This window comes from Sitophilus oryzae, unplaced genomic scaffold, assembly GCF_002938485.1.
Source record: "Sitophilus oryzae breed Bouriz unplaced genomic scaffold, Soryzae_2.0 scaffold_1059_pilon_pilon, whole genome shotgun sequence".
Lineage (NCBI taxonomy): Eukaryota > Metazoa > Arthropoda > Insecta > Coleoptera > Curculionidae > Sitophilus > Sitophilus oryzae.
Window position 1 is genome coordinate 5,049,777 of NW_022145681.1, and position 22,109 is coordinate 5,071,885.

At 32.3% G+C, this 22,109-nt stretch overlaps 1 protein-coding gene across 1 annotated transcript in view; it reads left to right on the top strand.

Annotated features, from left to right (window-relative positions):
- LOC115876884 (Kv channel-interacting protein 1-like) overlaps nucleotides 1-22,109 on the top strand; it is a 209,975-nt gene that overhangs the window by 148,969 nt on the left and 38,897 nt on the right. The window contains exon 4 of the mRNA XM_030892912.1: nucleotides 4,343-4,416. Within this exon, the coding sequence (XP_030748772.1) occupies nucleotides 4,343-4,416 (74 nt within the window). The remainder of the gene's footprint in view (nucleotides 1-4,342; nucleotides 4,417-22,109) is intronic.

The following is a 22,109-nucleotide window of genomic DNA, read 5'->3' on the forward strand; positions in this document are numbered from 1 at the left end:
AACTCAGTTAACAGCGACAACCAAAAAGTAAAGAAGCAACAAAGCAATGAGATTTTTGAATGTCCGGAGTGCGGTAGCCAGATAACATCACGTATTGGGCTTTTCAGTCACAGAAAAGCTCATGAAAGAAAACGCCTTGCGTGACCATTGTCTGATGTTTGTCGAATACTCGTCAGCGAGTAATGGCAGTATGTATGTATGTATGTAGTTTTTCCGAAGCCAATTAAAATAGCATGAGACTTTAAACTGTGTCACTTTCTTTGTCATCGGAAATACTCTACATTATTGTCCTTGTTATAGTGGATTTGGTACTATTTTTGTTTCGTAATTTTCAGAATCGAATTGTTTACAATCAGGTCTATAAGCGATACCAACTTTTAGTTATGTAATCCAACCTTACTTACTTACTTAATCCAACCATGGACACACTCGGCGCCGGGCTGACTAACTGGAATTTAAATTTCCCGCTAGAGATTCAGGTGGTAGATCTGCTGTAAAAATGCCAAGTAGTCACATTTATTTATTTATTTTCTGACATTATGATTCGTTTTGACACTTTAGTTTTGTATTACGAATTTTTGGTTTAAATGAATTGTGTTGTGATACTTAAAAGCTTACATTTTTTACCAGCAGACCTCGTCGAACATCTTTTTAGAACCTTTTTTAGTGCGAATTGGTAAGGACATCGACATTCGATACTTAAAGTTATGCTCTGATTTGTTACCGTTAATAATCCTACATTTTAAAGAAAAATCTGTTATAAACTGGTTTGAATTTTACCAATTAACTGCTACAGAGCCACCTTTATTGGTGGCAATGCTGCTATTAAAAATTATAACATGTGCAATTTAATTAATTTTAATAGCATTATACAATAAATAATATAACAAACCTATTGCAATCGTAATAAAAGTTCCATAAAGTCATTTAAATTCGAATAAAATTTAATGACGGTTTATCGGTAATATTTAATCGCGTTTTTAAGTCATTTAACCGTAAACAGGTAAATCAATGCAAAGTAATGCAAAGGTTCGGAATTTAGATTTTAAAGAGTTTTATTATAAAATTATTCGGTTATTCCCGAGAGATTAATACAAAAACCCTTAAAAGTCACTTATATTTACTTTTAACTTTTTTATATAGAATCTTTTTAAATAACTTCTTTAATGAATTTCCTTGCGAAAGGTCTCTTTTTATTTCTCCAAGGGCCGAGTAGGTAGGCTCTAAAATTGCGTCTGGCGACGTTAAGTAAAGATGATTATTATGTAAGAAAAATGTTGGCATTTCTTATATTTTAACACACTTTAATTGGTTAATTGTATTCACGGGTTTTCATAACTTTTGGGTATATGATTGTCACTTTATATATTTTACTGGTACTATAAGATAATTTATTGTATACATATATGTAACTTTGAATTGTAATAATGAATTGTAACTTTAGTTTTTACTGGTACAGTAAGATAATTTTAAGACTCATTAATAAAAAAATTAGTAAATAACGAATCAAAAAAAAATAGCACCATTAAAAAGATATTTCTTCCTGAATCAGAAAAAGAAATTTCCTTCATTTATTATTATATTTATCAACATTACCTTATGTACAAATATAAAGGTTTTAATATTGCACAAGAATAAAGAAAACACAACATAAATAAAACAAAATAGTTTATTAATAATAATTTCAATAATTTACAAACACTGGATTTTCTACCTTAAAAGTTAGTTAATTAACTTTAATCTTAATATTTTTAAACCAGTAACATGATCTTTTGACATGATCTTTGGACCTTATTTCTCTACAGTAGTAAAATCTATTATTATTTAACCATCGTGTGATGTCTTTCTTTTTACAGCTCCAGTTTTTAGTACCATATACGAGATGGTGTACAAACTTTATTCGTAGCTAACTCTCGGCCCCGAATATAATCTGTGCTCTGGCTCTACACTTCATTTTCCTTCGATTTTTCCTCCACTTAACTTCAAAAACACAAATCACACGTAATACACAAACCAAAATACAAAAGTTACAAAACGCAGGTTACTTGACATAATTCGACAAGAGTTTGACAAATCTCAAAAATCTTAAGTTGAGATACGCATATACATCCGTGTGTTCTTCATCGTTCCGTCACTTCATCAAATCTTACCTGATTATAGTGTATGTATACTAGATTTCAAATTTATCACTTATTTTGTATTATTCGGTGTAATTCAAGTATTTTTTTCTTTTATGGAGTTATATTTTTAAAGCAATAAGGATTGTTAGTATCTATAGCAATTAATAGTAAATTTAAAATAATCATATTATTTTCACGGTTTATATGTATATTTTATTCGACTGGAATATAAATATTTGAATATTTTATCGATGTTTTTTATTATTTTAGTGAAAATTGAAATATAGTGATAAAATTTTAATTGAAATGGAATTGTGGGCGGTAAATGAAGCCCAACCGCTCCGCTAAAACCACGAAGGAAAGTCTGCATTTTAACGATAACCGAATTTCCGGTAAATAAAATCGTTGGCACGGAAAATTCCGACTGCTTTAATGCGGTTATAGCTGTGCATAATTGATTTTAAAACAGTAATAATTGGACACTCCAATCAAACCATGCCGGTTCTAAAAGTTTAATAAACTTCAGTGGAGAGGGTAATGCGCAGGATAGAATATATCACCTTAAGTGTTCTCAACAAAATTCTGCTAGTCTAGTCAAAACATAGTGAAGGGGGGTATCAGAAGCTGTGATTGAATCAGTGATATCAAAAAATCACGTAACGTAACTGTTATCAAAAGTAGTACAAAACGATTACGTAACCCACGTCAAAAGACCGTACGGCAAAGATAAATAAATATTTTATTTAGATATATACTGTGAAATTATTTATTTATTAGTACTCTTTTTAATTCTCTAAACCGGATGTTTCTGAAAAGTGGCTCACCTCTGAAGGGCGTCTCGCTGTTGGAATTACCTATACATTTTCTTATCAGTCTCTGGCAGTCGTTGGCATCAGTGCAGTATAATTATATGGCAGACATAAACAGTCCTCTTCGCAGTCGTTGGCAGTCGCTTGGCAGTAAAATTATATTTTGGCAGTACATGTACTTTTTTACTCAAATGGGACACCCCTCGCTCACCCCTGTAACTTTTTATCTTTTCAGATAAATTAACTAGATTTGTATTGATTGTACGTTAGTATATGACGTAAATCAGGGACGTCATTGACTGCCGTATTCAATTGTTTTCAGTCAATTTCACCGGAAAATCACCGGAAATGACTACAACTTACAATATGTCCCCGGATTGTCTTTACAAGAGAAAAAACTTTTATTATTGATATTTTGACTAAAATTCATTCTTCATAAAAATGTTTGTTTGCTCTAAAATGGTTTGACCCTGTTTATACTTTTCCAAATTTCCATACCGTTTTAGACAAAATAAAATAAAAATATGAAAATATGGTTTAATATTTTCAGAAGTCCTAAAAATCAAAAGGCGTTTCTATGGTAATATAATTTCGTTTTCATACTTTGATAGGTTGTTATTGATAGAATTTTAATTAACATCATATTTTTTGCTATTTTAAAATGTTAAAGAAGAACAAAATGTATTTAGTTCAATGCTACGGAAAATGTGACAATATTTGTCGCAAAATGTGATACTTTAACAACAGCAAAAAATATGGCATTAACCAAAATTAATAATAGCTATCTATTAAAGAATGAAATCGAAATTATATTACCAAAGCGTTTTGATTTTTAGGACTTTTCTTCAACCATGTTTTCATGTCTTTTTTAATTGTCTCTAAAACGGTATGGAAATTTTGAAAAAATATAAACGAAATTAGGCATTTTCGAACAAGCAAAAATTTTTATGAAGAATGCATTTTTCTCAAAATTTCAATCAAGTTTTTTCTCTTGAATAATAATATTTCTTAAATACAATCCGGGGACATACTCTATATTAAACAGATTTAGATATTTTGACGTACCTATGGTTTATTGTTTTAGTCCCTTAATAAAAATCTACATCTTTTACCAGAATCATGACAAATTCCTGTTGTAGAATGAACGATTTAGGAAGGTAATGTAAATATTTTTGTAAGCTGTGCTACTTCATCAAATATTAAATACTGAATTAGGTTTTTTGGTCCTTTTTAAATTCGAAAACATTTTCCTTTATAAATATTTGATGAGAGTACAGAAAAACAAGATCCTTCCTTTTTATAATTTTGCCGTTTTTTTTTCTCTCTCAGAAATTATTCACTTTCACAAATATTAAGTATCAATATCTTTGTTTTGATTTTTCGAAAATTTGTAATATTTTTTATTTGTTTCAGCAAACACTAGCCAATATGCTCATTACGTATTTAACACATTAGACCAAGATCATAGTGGACTAATAAGTTTTGAGGTAAGTCTATCAATAGCTATCTACGTTTATCTCCAAATATTTAAAAAAAATTACATTCAACACAACAATATTATACCGTGCTGGCAACTGATACTTTTGGGTCGGTATCTATATGTGTGGAAATAAATCGCACAGGGATCTTATTAAGTCGGAGTGAGAGAAATGTGACGGTGTGCTATTGCGGCGATGCCACATTTCTCCGGTACGCCTTTCCCTATCAAGTAAAGCAAAATTACGAACGTAAACCGCTTTTGTTTAAAATACTTTTTTTTCTAAAAGATAACTAGATAAAATCATGAGATATGTTTCTGAGCATCTGAAATTATAACGATATCGTTAGTGTATCCATTTTTTTTTAAACGAGAAAACGTCAGTAATCGTGAAAACTTAAAAACTGAACATAACACATAAGACGCGATAACTTAAGAATCACTTTAGATATTGAAACTTTTTTTTTTGAAGATTGGATCTTTTACAAGATGTTTAAATAAGAACAATTCCATTTACATTTAGTGCATAGCAATTTTCACCGATCGTGTAACTGTTTTATTTATAAATATTTTCACATAGGTACTGTCTGCGAAGAAAATATAGCAGAAACATTAAGAAAGTTATTGAAAAAAACTACAATCAATTATTTCTAATGGATTTCGAGATATCGATTTTTGATTTCAGAGTTCTAATAGCGCGACCACTGTCGAACACCAACTCAATTTCACTTATTTTTACCAAAAATGCAAGTGTTTCTAACATGCGCTTAAAAATTTTCAAGCTATAGGGAAAATTACATCAACTCGTTAATAAATAAACAAATAAAGTATCACGAGACGTAATTAAATCGTGAAGCTGAACGCTTGATATACACCTTTCCTTAGAATTTGAAGTACTGACAGTTGGTACTGATTGGGTCGACCCGACCGACCGGTCGACCGCGACAAATCTACTATATACCCCTCCGCGTCTCTTAGCAATGTCCACAGTTTCTCATTTTATTTCACACGTTTGGCAACATGTTTACTGTTCTGTCTTTGTTCAGTACATTATAAACACATTGTACTCTTCTTACATACGGAAATCTCGACCCGAAACTAACCTTTGCCAGCCCTTAGTATACTGTTTAACTTTTAGTTACACTATGTGTTAATTCTTTTGACTATATAAATTTGTTTAACTACTATATTATTAAAAAAATCTATCCTCAATTTTGCTTTAGACAGGAGTTAAAGTATAATGCAATGCAATTTCTTCTGACAAAAAAAGTCCCGTCTTTTTAAAGTCCAGGAAGGAATTAAAGCTATAGACTGTCTCCAGTTTTTACATCTTACAACCAATTTGAATTTATGTTTTAATAAAACTGAAGTATTACTTCCCGATAAGAAAATTTAAATTAGCTTACGTTCGAACTCGGTCAGGGGATTATTGCAAAGTTTTAATCCTGGATCCGAAATAAAATTATTAAAATTAAATTCAGTCGTATTATTAAAGTGACTTCCAGAAATTCTGATGTCAAATCTATTTGTCTCTTATCATAACGTTTTAATCGACGTCAATACAAAATTTTGCAAAATCAGTAATCGCGACTGCCAAAATATAATCAATATAGAAGTATTTTTAGTTCATATATAATATGCAAATATTGTTTCATATATAATATGCAAATTTGTGAGTTAAGTACCATATAAAAAACAGGCGTTCCGGTAATCTTTCAAGTGACAACCAATGGATTTTTTGTCAAAATGACTCCTACAACACATTAATTAAAAACTGGCATAATAACTTGTTAAAAATGAATATTTATATGACAAAAAGTGGAAAGTATCCAGAGACCAGACTCGCCAATCATTTGTTCGTATTTTTGAAGTGAAACTTTTACGCGCCTTAGGAGTAAAAATTCAAGACCGTGACACACGCGAATGACGGCCGCGACAAGTGCTAGCGTGAAGAAAAATGGTAACGGCAGTGTTGTTATCCTATACGAGGTAGACCTACCCCTTTGCAAAACAATTTAACCCGCTATCTCTTGATAATCTACCCCGATGTAAAATAAGCTTGTTGCAACACTGGGTAACGATCTGTGCCATACGCGGCTAAGTAAATCACAATAATAAACTTGATATTGTACCTTTTTTTTTGAGGTGGGAAAAAAATCTTACATAAGACACCTTCAATACCAGTCGTGTATGATATTTGGTAGTGTCGGATTCGTACCGACTAAAAAAACCCTCCTCCCCTCGTTTTGCCTTCAATGCACCGGTAACCGCTCCCGCATTTCTTCAGTGCATTAGGCTGTCTAAAGATGTTCTTTTTCTTTAGTCTCAATTATGTCTCTGACCGTTCTATATGCACTTTCCCATGATTCTATGCTCTTAGTTAAACTTTCCATCATCTTATAGCTATTAAATATAAGTCCTGTAAGTATTTGGAATCGATATCTTTGTTGACTTCACCGGGAACAGTCATACAGGGTATGTTCAACGTCATCCACTGCGCCGCAGTATTTGCAAAGATCAGTATTGGGCCTTTTTCGTTGAAAGAGATACTGTCTAAAACACCCGTGTCCTGAAAGTGCTTGAGTCAAAAAGTAGTCCACTTTACCCTTCGAGTTCATCCACGTCTCTATGTCTGGGATAAGCTTGTGCGTCCAGCGTCCGTATTTTCCGTTGTCCCATTTTTGCTGCCAGCGTATCAGTTGGTTCTTTCGGGCTTCTTTTGTTGCAATACCATCATAAACTTCAAGCCTTTCTGTTGGTATATATGATATTGTACCTATGTACCAAATTATGTACCAATATCCTCTGGTGGTGTGCGGAGTCTGGTGGAGGTGTGGAAATTCATGCATATTATCATCGATAGGTTTGTAGCTTCAGAATGACGGTCTAGGTAAAGCATCTAGCTCACTTGCCAGCTCAAAAATAGAAATATTAGAGTTAGTAACTCGCATTTTTATTGAAGGATACTCTTATATTTATTTCAAACGAATAATCAACGAGAATATTCGTATAATTTAATAAAATTACTGTAAATCACTATAAATAATGAATAATGAACAATACATTAATTTAAACAAAAACGAGAGCACAAACCACACAAATTGTTGGTTAGTAGTAGTCAGAGATATAGATGTAGTCTAGTAGTATATTGGTTTAATGGCCACTGCTGCCAGGGCTATCCGTCCGGGTGAAGATATATGGTGATAGATATAATATGGCTTATATATGGTTGATGGTGGTAAGTGATTGATATAGTCTATCTATTAAAGCAGGAAACTTACTGCATTCAAAAAAATGTCGTTTAACGTTCCAAATTCTTTACCAACGCAAAATAAAACTGCGTAACATAAAGTTTTAGTACACCTTTTTATTACACCTATACGATGTAAATGGGAGGGAATTAGACAATGTCTACATCTTAACCTGAAGAAGGATATTAATCTTTTACTGGAAAAAAAAATGATCTAAGCCATATGTTTTTTGTAAGAAGTAACAATTTCTGAATAATTATTTACTTTTGTACGAAATAACTCCTTTCATCTTTTTGATAGTGACCTAAACGTTTCCTTAATGATTGGGATAAAATCGGTAAACCAAACAATTTAATTTCTGTGTCTCGACCACAAATAACATACAAATGTCTGACCATGTTCAAAATTTCTTCTCTTATATAAATTTAAAGGCGCGTTATTAGGCATTTGCATAAAAGTGTGTATTTTGGGTGGTATTCCACTACATATAAAAATTAAAAAGATATCGTAAAATTATAAAGCTATAATAGTATACGGTATTATATTAACTCTTCTCTATTTTACTTCAAATATGCGCACATAGTGCACACACTGTTTTTTTCTTGAAAAATAGTATAAAATGAAAATGTTTCGAAACTTGTAAGGTAGTCTAAACCAAATATTAACTTTTGACAACTTTTTTGACGGACTAAAGTAATAATAGATTTCATTTTAAATACCACTATGGCACTATTTATTTTTTTAACATACTATGTTTTTAACATTTTACTGATGAGTCTTAAATAAGTCTTCAATGAATGTCGCATTGAGAACAGCACGTAAAAAAGATTAGGAATTACAATTTTGTAATTCCTTTAATCTGAACAAAGTTTGACTTAGATTTCCAGTGATCTGGTGGCTTAGTTGCAAAAGTTAGGCTTTAGAGGATCACATTAATCCTCAGCTTTGGTTGTTGCCTTCATTTCCATCGTTGATACGTTTTGGCTGCTGCAAACATTTGTTTGTCAGAGAAACTAAATTACAAGAAGGGCTTTTGGAAAATAAAATATGTAACACAAAATTTCTCAAAAATGTATTCATGAAGTTATTATGGTCGAAGTACAATAGCATTTAAAATATACAGGGTTGTTCGCGCTACTCACGCGGAGTATTTTTTTCTGAAAATTACTAGATTTTCAGAAATTATGAGTTTAGATGGTCGTTGAAGTACTACAAGAGCTACAATTTCATTTTCTACAAACATGATTTTGAATAAGCATCGGTTAAATCATGAATCCAGTGTAATTAAAGCTGAAATTCGGTTTATAATTGAAGAAATCGATTCGTCTAAGCCTTGATTATAATTATTTATTTCTTTTTGTTATTAATGAACAAATTTCTAATATTTTAAATTCAATAATATACAGGGTAAGTCCAAATATTTTCAAGGCTAGTAGATCTTGAGAAAAGAAATATATTTTCTCTGTACCCTTTTTCAAATAAGTCCAAAATAACCGAGTTATTTTCCATTGAAAAAATAAAGATTTTTTACTTAAATTTTGAGAACCACTCTGGATCTTTTCTGGGTTTTCTTTCTTGTAAATTTAATCTACTACCTATGTTGCCATATTATGAACAAATTATGTTTTTTATCTGAAAAAAACGTCATATTGTAATCGCAAAGCATTTTCCGATGCACGTCATCAATCATATCGACATTGACACTAAAGTCTTTAAACGTGACTAAATGAAATTTTGGCAAAAATGTTTAAATTTCTAGTATAATTTAAGATACCGAGCAGCTCTTCATTTTACTTTATAGAGCAAATGATTGTAACAGATATTTTATTTAGATTAAAGCTGCAACAATTACTTTAAACCGAATTTTATTATCACTATGTTGGTCACATTGCGCCGTGTTCAATAATGTTGTTCTTTATTATTTAACAATAATTATCCTAGTGTCAGTCATTATTTTGTATAATATCGTGTTGTTGTTGAATCTTTGTGAGAAATTCTCGTTTTGCCTATTTTCATATCTTTTTATAAAAATTGCACTTTTAAGTACAAATCTGGTAGCGTTGTCGCCATCGCTTGTCACTCAAAGTTCATCACGTGCATCGGAAATTGTTTTGCGATTACCATAGACGTGTTTCTGTGGTCGAAATATACTACCACTAATATTTGCACTTATTTAAGACTTGCCCTGTATATATAGCATCATCATCATCACTCTCAGCTTAATGAACCATTTCTAGATATGGTGTAGCCTTCCTCACAGTCGGGCCCATTGTTGTCTATTGTTGACTATGCGGGCGCAATACAAGTTATCCCTGCTAATTTCCTAATATCATGGTCCCATCTCAAGTGTGGTCTTCCTCTAAGTCTCTTAATTCCTCGTGGGTACCATGCTGTTATTTTTGTGATCCATCTGTTGTCCGTCCTTCTTGCCAGGTGTCCTGCTCAGTGCCACTTGAGAAATTTGATTCTGTGGATGACATCTATTACGGAGTCTTTTGTCGTATCCAGTCTATTCTTTTACGGTCTTTCTTATAAGCTAATACCCCCCGACACCCTCTGCCGGTGATACATGACCACAGACAGTTAAGCGTATTATCGAAATAATAACGAACGTAATAATAATTATTGTAAGGGTATTATTCCCTGAACACGATACGACAGCCAGGGACCAGACAATGAGATGCTCCTTAGACCCAGCCAAATGGCCTAGAGGATTCCCCCTAGCACCTGACTAAGTTACCCACCAAAGACAAGGTCTCGCATCTCCAAGAGGAAGTATTGGATGTATTCACTCGCGTCAAAACAAACAAAAAACTAAATAATATGTTTAACTTTCTGACGATTTTTAAAATAAGCAAGTTTGTCAATCAGAAGCACTAGGCAGTGGAAAATATTTTGGAAAGTAGGTACATTTCTAAGTAATCCCGAATAGAAAATTATCAGATTTCAATCTAAATTAAGGTCTAAAACACTTTTAATGATTTGATTGCGTAAACTCCCCTCTATGTGTCGCCTGCATGAAGAAAATAATCAATTTCCATCGAATTTGCACGTTTACCTAATAATCCAATCGCGATAGAGCTTAAGCAAAGATTATTGGATGCGTTATTAAAGCCCAATTCCCGTGATCTAATCGGCAACGAACCGGCAACCTGTGACAAACTAAATTGCCAAAGGCAAATCCACACTAAATCGTTAACCGCTTCTCGTTCCGGAGATTATGCTCAGGAAAGAGAGGCAGAATGAGAGATGGAATAAATAAAGACGGAAATAGGGAAAATGGAAAAAAGACGGCCGACGGACATGGTTACAATTCAGGTCTGCGAATAGTTTCCTGTTTTATTTTGATTAATTTAGATTGCGGGTTTAGTTAAATTGGACTTTTGCCGAATAGAGAATAGAAATTAGGTTGGTAACGTTCTGGTTGCACATTTATTTAAAGTCTTTATAAAGTTGACGCCTTTTGTTGTTACAGTTAGCGCGACGGTTGTTACGAATCATTATTATTCGGAAAATTAAATTAATGAGTGAAACTAAAAATGGTAGAAAAAATATTACGTACAGGGTGTCCCATTTTGGTTGAAATCATACGGTATCTCCGTTATTCGTGAAGATAGAAGGGTCGGGTTGCACAAACCTGTCCCACTTTTTTTGTCAAACGGAAGATGCTGTCAACAAAATTTTCATAGTCCTCTTCGTTTCTGAGCTATAGGGTCTTTTCAAAAATTTTGCAATTTGGGACAGCCCCCGTATCTCCGTTATTATGGATGATATCGGGATTGTAAAAACTGATTCTTGTAGAACTTTTTACGTAGAATACAATGGCGCAGTCTGTTTTTCTACGAAAAAAATATTTTTGAAAATATGAACTAAAGATATGTTTTTTCAAATAGAACACCCTGTATATTTATATATCATATGATCCGCCTTGCTATGAGCTTCTCAAATGTATATAATAATATATATCACTCTATATTTAGTAGTATATTTCACAATATTTAGAAGTATATTTCATGTAAATTAGCTAAAGGTATATTTAAAAGTTCCGATACGATAGCTTCCAAGATTTAGAAATAGCGGTAAAGATTTAAGTTTCACTAATATACAAAGAATTAATTACTGGCTCTCAAAATAAAACAAGACACAGATAGCAGTATTACTTTTAATAATTCTTTAGTTTCTTTATTATTATCAATCATGGCCTACTAATAAATATGATCTTCTAATTTTTTTTTTAAATATTGCATTAAATAATGAAAATAAATATAGAGTGTTATATATTTTTGAGAAGCTTATGGCAAGCCAAATCATACAATTTATAAATATACAGGGTGTTCCATTTAAGAAAACATAACTTTAGTTCATATCTTTAAAAATATTCTTTTAGAAAATAACAGACTATGCCACTGTATTCTACGTAAAAAGTTCTACAATAAACAGTTTTCACAGTCTCAATACTTTTTAACAATAACAGAGGGTGTCCTAAATTGCAAAATTTTCTAAAAGACCCTGTAGCTCAGAAACGAAGAGAGCTAAGAAAATTTTGTTTACGGCATCTTCCGTTTGACAAAAATGTGACACAGGTATGTGCAAACAGCACCCTTCTATCTTCACGAATAACGGAAATACCGTATGATTTCAACCAAAATGGGACACCCTGTACAGGATAGTCATAAAATTCAATTATTGGCTCCCCTGTTGATTTTACAGCGAAGTCGCAAATAGGTTTTTAAATGTCTGTTGAATACACATGCCAAATTTGACCAATTTTGGACAAGCCGTTCTTAATTAATTTAAGAAAAACTGCAGCTATTTTTAAACTAAAACTGAACAGGTAACAATGCAATACCAGTCAAATGTCAACATACCTGAACTTGTCAGTCTATAATAATTATAGAATTACACAATATTACAATTATACAATAATACAATTATTGTATTATTGTCAAATGTAATTTTTTATGCTCTCTACAGTGTTACGTTACTAGCAGACCTAGAGGGGATTCCCCCTAGCACCTGACTAGGTTCCCCACCAACGACAAGGTCTCGCATCTCCTAGGGGAAGTATTGGCTGTAGGCTGTTAACTCGCGTCAAAACAAACCAAAAACTTAATATGTTTAATTTTTTGACGATTTTAAAATAGCAAGTTTGTCAATCGGAAGTACTAGGTAGTGGAAAATATTTTGGAAAGTAGGTACATTTCTAAATAATCCTTAATAGAAAATAGTCAGATTTTTATCTAAATTAAGGTCTAAAACACTTTTAATGAATTGATTGCATAAACTCCCCTGTATGTTCTTCCTGCATGAAGAAAATAATCAATTTCCATCGAATTTGCATGTTTACCTAATAATCCTATCGCGATAGAGCTTAAGCAAAGATTATTGGATGCGTTATTAAAGCCCAATTCCCGTGATCTAATCGGCAACGAACCGGCAACCTGTGACAAACTAAATTGCCAAAGGCAAATCTACACTAAATCGTTAACCGCTTCTCGTTCCGGAGATTATGCTCAGGAAAGAGAGGCAGAACGAGAGATGGAATAAATAAAGACGGAAATAGGGAAAATGGAAAAAGACGGCCGACAGACATGGTTACAATTCAGATCTGCGAATAGTTTCCTGTTTTATTTTGATTAATTTTGATCGCGGGCTTAGTAAAATTGAACTTTTGCCGAATAGAGAATAGAAATTAGGTTGGTAACATTCTGGTTGAAAATTTATTTAAAGTCTTTAAAGTTGGCGTCTTTTGTTGTTGCAGTTAGCGCGACGGTTATTACGAATCATTATTATTCAGAAAATTAAATTAATGAATGAAACTAAAAATGGTGTAAAAATTACGAAAAACTGTTAGTGTCTTCTTATATAATAATAATAGCTCCCGTATATAGCGTTTAACGCCTTGGGAATTAGTGTTGTTAGTGTCTTCTTCAAAAGCGAATATCTCCAAAAAAGCTATTGAGATGAACCAAAAAGCAAACTACCGAAAAAAGAAGCACCTAGATGATAAAATGATTTTTCGAATCCTTGCTTTGTTAGCATATTCCACAGGGTGTTTGAAACTTTTGCTAAAATATCAACATTACGTTTTCCCTCGTATAATTGACAGATGGGACCTTTCATTTTTAATTTAGAAATAGATACTAAAAAGTCAAATAATTTAGCTACTAATTGCTTAAAAGGTCATCAAAATTTGTCCACTAGAACTTAATATATAAAACTTCAAAATACATCAAAATTTTAAGGTACCCGTTTTTCGTGCCGGTGAGTGTAGTTGGCTATTCTGATTTTGCTCGTTTAGTTGGCAATAAATTTAACAAATTGGAATATTTATCGGCTATTATCACTAGCGTCAAAACAAACCAATAACTAAATAATATGTTTAATGTTTTAACGATTTTTAAAATAAGCAAGTTTGTCAATCGGAAGTACAAGGTGGTGGAAAATATTTTAGAAAGTAGGTACATTTCTAAATAATCCATAATAGAGAATTATCAGATTTCTATCGAAATTAAGGTCTAAAATACTTTTAATGAATTGATTGCCTAAACTCTCCTCTATGTGTCGCCTGCATGAAGAAAATAATCAATTTCCATCGAATTTGCACGTTCACCTAATAATCCTGTCGAGATAGAGCTTAAGCAAAGATTATTGGATGCGTTATTAAAACCCAATTCCCGTGATCTAATCGGCAACGAACCGGCAACCTGTGACAAACTAAATTGCCAAAGGCAAATCCACACTAAATCGTTAACCGCTTCGCGTTCCGGAGATTATGCTCAGGAAAGAGAGACAGAACGAGAGATGGAATAAATAAAGACGGAAATAGGGAAAATGGGAAAAAGACAGCCAACGGACACTGTTAAAATTCAGGTCTGCGAATAGTTTCCTGTTTTATTTTGATTAATTTAGATTGCGGGCTTAGTTAAATTGGACTTTTGCCGAATAGAGAATAGAAATTAGGTTGGTAACATTCTGGTTGAAAATTTATTTAAAGTCTTTAAAGTTGGCGCCTTTTGTTGTTGCAGTTAGCGCGACGGTTGTTACGAATCGTTATTATTCGGAAAATTAAATTAATGAGTAAAACTAAGAATGGTGGATAAAATATTACGTACAGGGTATTCATAAAATTCAATTATTGGCTCCCCTGTTGATTTTACAGCGAAGTCGTAAATGTTTTATTTAAGTCTGCGTATGTGGAATAAACATGCAAAATTTGAACAAATTTGGACAAGCCGTTTTTAACTAATTTAAGAAAAATTGCATTTATTTTTAAATTAAACCTGAACAGGTAACAATGCCAATTCCAGTAAAATGTCAACATAACTGAACTTGTCAATCTATAGTTGTATCATTGTCAAATGTAATTTTTTATGCTCTCTGCAGTATTACGTTACTAGCAGACTCGGCTACGGGTTACATTAAAACATTATATCCCTTGATCTAGCCACAGCGCGAAAAATTGACCAATCAAATTCGATGTTCTGTTTCTAGGGTCAGAATGTTATTGTGTGCGAAAACATTATGACCCTTGATCTAGCCACAGCGCGATTCTGCCACGCGCTTTAGCATACAAGATACAAGTAATACGTGTTTTACTTAATGGCTCAACTAGCTTTTCGAGAAAATGTACAGGGTGGGTCAAATTCGACGCTTTTAAATTGAAACACCCTTTTCGAAAACTAATATCGGTGTCTGGAGCTCAATTTTCATCAAAAACATGATGGTGAAAAGCGAACATCAATATCTGTTACCGTTTCGGAGTTACGGGGTGTTTTTCAAAAATGTGCATTTTTAACAAATCGCTGTAACTTTTTTGCTATGGAAAATTTTGTATTTCTATGAAAACATTTCCAAAGCACCTTTTTACGTAGAATTTAATGGTTTAAGTATATTTTTTTTTAAATTACTAATTTAAGAGTTATCAACAGAAAAATTGATTTTTTATTTGGGACACCCTCCATATATTTAATTAACTGAAAAGAATTTAAAATTACCTTTCCAAAAATATAGCACACTTGATATTTTGTTATAATCCCCTTCGAAATACAGAATTTTTAAAAGTTTGCCACTTTTGACTAGTAGGCTTTGGACCCCTTATTGATAATATGCCTTTAATGGAACTCGAAAACATATTTTTCCAGCAAGACGACGCACCGCCTCTGAACGCTGAAGTTATCAGCAAATTTTTTGCAGCCAATTTCAAGAATAATTGAATAGCTAACCAAGATCCCAGAGGCCTGTCGAGGCCGCCTGACTTAGTGCCATGGATCTAATCCTATGGATATATTTGCGGAAGAATAAAAATTCCTTATTCTTCCGTATAACCTAGACAAGAATTAGAAATACTTAGCAGTTATGAGAGGGTATCTTTCACACCTACTGAGTTAATGAATTCCGAGAGAAATGTTCAAAAACTGCCCCGTCTGTCCATAACAGAAGACGGTCGATATGTCCAACAACTGTAGCAAAATCTCATGTCTTGGTTTACTATATATTTTTATTGTTATTAGATATAGTTGAAATGTGTTGATGTTGGTTAAATATATTTTAAATTCTTATAAAATTCTGCATCTCTCATAGCAAATATTATTTCGTTTTAAGTAATGCTCACAGCTAGAATTTTTGCATTACAGCCGATGCCGTTCAAAGCCTACTTATTTAAAGCGGGCGAATTTTTATCTACTCTATATCTCGAAGAGGAATCGAGCAAAATATCAAGTGTGTTATATTTCTGGAAAGGTAATTTTAAATTATTTTCAATAAATTAAAAATATACAGGGTGTCCCATATAAAAAATCAAATTTTCTGTTGATAATTCTTAAATTAATAATTTAAAAAAATATATACTTAAACCATTAAATTCTACGTAAAAAGGTGCTTTGGAAATGTTTACATAAAAATACAAAATTTTCCAAAGCAAAAAAGTTACAGCGATTTGTTAAAAATGCATATTTTTGAAAAACACCCCGTAACTCCGAAACGATAACAGATATCGATATGCGGTTTTCACCATCATGTTTTTGACAAAAATTTAGCACCAGACACCGATATTAGTTTTTGTCTATCTCCTATAGAAAAGGGTGTTTCCATTTAAAAGCGTCGAATTTGACCCACCCTGTACAACCGAAGGAGTTTTATATGCCATTTACAAATCAAAAGCTAAATAATAAATGAAACTATGACTGAAGCTCCTGAGTTCAAATAATATGAGTTCAGATATTAGTCTACTACCCAAGAATGACACGACAAATTGTTATGGCTTCACTCAGCACCAATCAAGGGAAAATATTAATGATGTTTCATTTGAGTCACTTATTAATCTGTTGAAGGAAAAAAATGCAAAATTTGGTACTACTACCCAAAGTTTTAATAGATTTGTTACAAGACTTAATTTAGTTAAAACGAAAAATGCATGAGAGAGTTTTTTAAATACAGCTGGAAGCATGAGTCCGCTGAAGTTTAAGAGGAAATCAGTAATTCACGTACAACCAGCTAGATTGCAACAAGCTTTATTGCTAGACGAAGACCAGGAATTGTAAGGGGATGCAAAAGAGCTCATATAGGCCGCCCAGGAGAATACGAACCCAAAAAAAGACCAAAACGGCGACAAAATTTGGCAGATAATGTCAAAGCAAATCGCCCTAATGCTATAAAATATGGCGCTGCGCATTGAGCATGGTCTTCATCGTCATACTTAATTATTAATATTGTACGTTTTTTAAATATTTGTTTTAATAAAAACTTGTTTCTTAGGAGGTATTTATTTATTTAGATAATTTTTTACCATCAAATATTCCAAATAAAGTATATCCTGCTTAATGGTGCTCGCTGTATTGCATGCAACATTCTGACCCTCGATTTGTCGCACAATACCATTATGACGCTGAAAATAGAACATAACCTAACCTAACACATTTGATTGGTCAGTTGTTTGCCATGCCGTGGCTAGATCAAGAGTAAGAGCGCTTGCACACACACCGGCAAAATCGGTGCCGGAGTCGGCGCCGGCTTTGCAGCCGTTCCGACAGTTGTATTTAATTCTATTATATTTGCCGGTCCCCAACTATTTTACCGGATCGGAATATATGTGAAAGAGCTAATTTATTTACATTGCAATCGATTTCAGCTTCGGCACCGGCACCGATTTTGCCGGCGTGTGTGAATGCGCTCTAATAATGTTTTAATGCCTACGGGTTGCTGTGGGTAAGGTATACGTTAAATTATATTGTAGTAAACTACATATTCAATACAGTGAAGTTTTTAATTAATATACAGGGTGGTCCGAATTGTATTCCGGAAACTTCGGCAGCATATTCTGCATAAAAAAATAAGTAAAAAAGTTCGAATGAATGTATGCCCTAAAATGCTTAGTTTAGAATAATTTATGAAGTAACGTCAATATTTGGATGAAAATTGGTGTCTGGGAGTTTTTAGACATAAAAAATTTGATTTTGATGTCAATGTGACTCCAACTTGTAGAGGGCGCTACATACATATATTTAACCTGGTATGAAGAGTAATAACCTTTCTTCCGTACCTGTATAAAACTACTGAGAAAAAAATATACATTTACGACTTTTTTACATAAAAAAGGTCTCTTGGTAAAAGCTACCGGTAATGGTTATCGAGAGATATTTGGAACCGAAATCATCAATACCTGTTATCATTGACATATAAATTAAACATGTTGACTAAATAGTTATTAGAATTGAAATTATAAATTTGAAATGTTTTTGTGCCAAAAGTTCAACGAAAACTGTTTTATCATCATTTTTTCCCAGAAAATTTTATAATTTATTTAAAAATATTAAAATTTTCAAAATTTATTATTTCAGGCATGTAACTATATACTCAACGTGTTTATTTTTTGTCAATAATACATGTATTGACTATTTCCATTCTAAATATCTTGCGAACGGTTGCAACTAGCGATTTTTACCAAAAGACTTTTTTTACATAAAATATCACGGAAATATATATTTTTTCACTCGGTAGTTTTATACAAGTACGAACGAAAAGTTATGACTCTTCAAACCAGTTAAAAATATTTAGGTGGCGCCCTCTACAAGCAGGAGTCATATGACATCAAAATAAAATTTCTCATATCAAAAAACTCCCACACCAATTTGCATCCAAACATTGACGTTACTAAAGAAAGACCGAAAAAAATGAAACTTCTACATCCTGTATCTCTGAAACTAAACATCTTAGGACCTACATTTTTTTATTCACATTCACACATTGTAAAGTACCCGTTTTTCGTATCGGTGAGTGTATATAAATTTAACAAAAAATAAAAATATTACTAAAACTATCTAGGTTACAGTAACAGTTCCGACATAAACTTTTTATATTATTAGAGCAAGCATAAAAATCGAATTGCTATAATATATTTAATTAAACCTTACCGAGAACAACGAGCTATAACTTTATCTAACTAAGGAAAATATAGATACTACCGATCCTATAAACTCAAAGTTTATTTGATTTTCTCCCTTGGCTTCAACCTCAAACGTTCATTATACCCACTGTTTTTCCTAAACGACCGCCCTTTTATTTCATTCTCTTCCAACCTTTTCAGACCCGACAAAGATTTATATCCAATGTTCTAGGAATAAAAAGTGCGTGTGCACAATAGATCTGCGCAAAAACACACCAGGAAAATCTCACTCTCAACGTATGACACCTGCTTTCCTTGACAAATTCTTACTTATAAATCTCCGGGGCTTTCTATTACCAAGAAAAACCTACCGGTGTAGAAAGCTGTAAGTTTTTATTTAGTTCGATAAATTTCTTTCTAAAATCATTATAGTGGCAGATGTTGTATTGTATCCATTATCATCAGTCACAGTAAAACGAAATTCTTAAAGTATGAAAATATAAAATCAGTATATACCGGGTGCGTCTCAAAAGTGGCTCAACCCGATAACTTTTTTATTTTTTCAGTTAAAAAAAAACGAGATTTGGTATGTTAGTATATGACATAAATTAGGATTGATTGACGTGTTCAATTGTTTTTGGTCACTTCCTGTTTCATCGGAAATAACTACAACTTTTGATTTTTAAATGACACCCTTGGTATTATTTTACTTTATTGGATAGAAAATGACACTCTGAATATAATGACGAATCATATGCCAACTTTTGACATTTTCGCATATGGTTTATTTAAAATTGTAACATGCGGTTCGTAACGACATTGGTATTTTGAGTCAAAAAAGTAAATTGTCGTTACGAAAATGCTTTTTCCCACTATGCTAATGAACCACCCACGTTTCATTAGAAAAAAATGAGATATCATTTAAAATACGATTAGGGCATCTTTTAACCGGCCAGAACAAGACACGAAAAACATTAGACGATCAAATCTATTTTTCCAAGGTTCCTTGAATAATAATTAATATTTTTAACACAGCCATGGCACTCTAAATTGAAATTTATAATACGAATTTTTTGAAATCAAAATGTCAAAAGTTGACATATGATATGTCATTCTATTCAGAGTGTCATTTTCTATCGAATAAAGTAAAAATATACCGAGGGTATCATTCAAAAATCAAAAGTTGTAGTCATTTCCGGTGAAACAGGAAATGACCAAAGACGAATACGTCAATTAATCCTAATTAATCGATGATAATTTTGGCAAAGTCAAGCTCTAGATCTCATTACTTTTTTAGCTCAAGCTCATTATTTTTTAATAGTTTTTACTGTAAGTTGATTTTAAGAAGGTTGTAATTTATTTTTATATTAAGTAAAAATGAGTTTAAATTCGAGAGAAATTTTTTTTTTGGAAATAGATTTGTTTGTCTGGAAGCGTTCTGTCCTTTTTTAATCTTTTTATAACTAGTGCTAGCTCTCTCTCTTCTGAAAAATTTGATGTAAAATTTTAGTAAATGATTGCATTGCACTGGGAGGAAAATTGCATTTATAATGTTCATTGTGGTTTGTCTCTATAGTTGATTATAATTTTTGATTAGTTAAGTTGAAATTACTATTAATATACTATTTTTAGAAAGAAGGTGGATTTTTTTTAATATTTTAAAGAAAGCAAAGAAAACTTAAAAATATGCACAAAAACCGCTCAGTCATGTTTAATATTTGGTAAATACCAGGGTAAAATAAACATTTAGCATTTAGCTATAGCATCTTTTTTGTTCTTATAGAGAATTTGACCTCTCGTGCTTTTTTAACTCTTTTTTAACAAAAATAGAAATAGCATTAAGGCCATTTTGAATAGAAACACCAGGACTAACATAGACTTTTTTAAAGACTTTCTAAGGTAAAGCTGTATATTTACATTGGCGATAGCATTATTTCAAAAGGATTGTCTTAGGATTGGAATATATTCACGTAAATTACTATTGATTCCAGCTCAGCTGAAAATCCAAGAAAGGTAACATGCATCAGTAGTATTTTAATTTCTAAATATTCCTATCGACAGTATCTCGTTGCAAATCACTAAACTACTTTAACTGACATTTTGGTTACGAATAGTTGTCGTGGCGTTACACTCAGTGATGAGGTGTTCTGGTGTTTCCCTGTTTTCCCCACAGAATCTGCATTCGCCGTTGTTTCTTAGTTTCGATCTACTGAGGTAATCATTGGGGAGACAGTGTCCTGTTAAAAACTTCGTGACAATTCGAAGATTGTTCTAACTGAAATTCTTTGATCTATCTCGGCCGTAAATTCTGAGTAATTTCTTCGAGTGTCTTAGGCCGTTGCAGAATACCGGGTGCATCTCAAAGTGGCTCTATAACTCCTATAATTTTTTTATTTCTTAAGATAAAATATCGAGATTTTTTTTCAGTTGTTTTAGATCACTTCAGTGTTTCACCTGAAATTACTACAACTTTTGATTTTTAAATGCACCCTCGGTATTTTGTTACTTTATTCGATAGAGAATGACATTCTGAATAGAATGATATATCATATGTTAACTTTTGACATTTTCAAATATGGTTTATTTGAAATTGCAACATGCGGTTCATAACGACAATTTGGCTCGAAAGACCAAGTGTGCGGTAGCAAATTATTTGTAAAAAAAATGTTGTTTCCAAATATGCTAATGAGCCACCCCCGTTCCAATACGATTTGGACATCTTTTAACCAGCAAGGACAAGACAAGAATAACGAATTAGACGATCAAATTTATTTTTCCAAGGCTCCTTGATAAAAACACAAATTTTTAGTGTTTTTAACACAGCTGGGTGTCATAGCTGTGTTAAAAACACACACAGATTAAAATTTAAAATTGAATTTTGTTTTAAGAAAAAATGTCAAAAGTTGACATATGATATATCATTCTATTCAGAGTGTTATTTTTTATCGAATAAAGTAAAAAAAACCGAGGGTACCATTCAAAAATCAAAAGTTGTAGTCATTCCCGGTGATACAGGAAGTGGCCGAATATAACGAAATGCGTCAATCAATCCTAATTTATGCCATATAT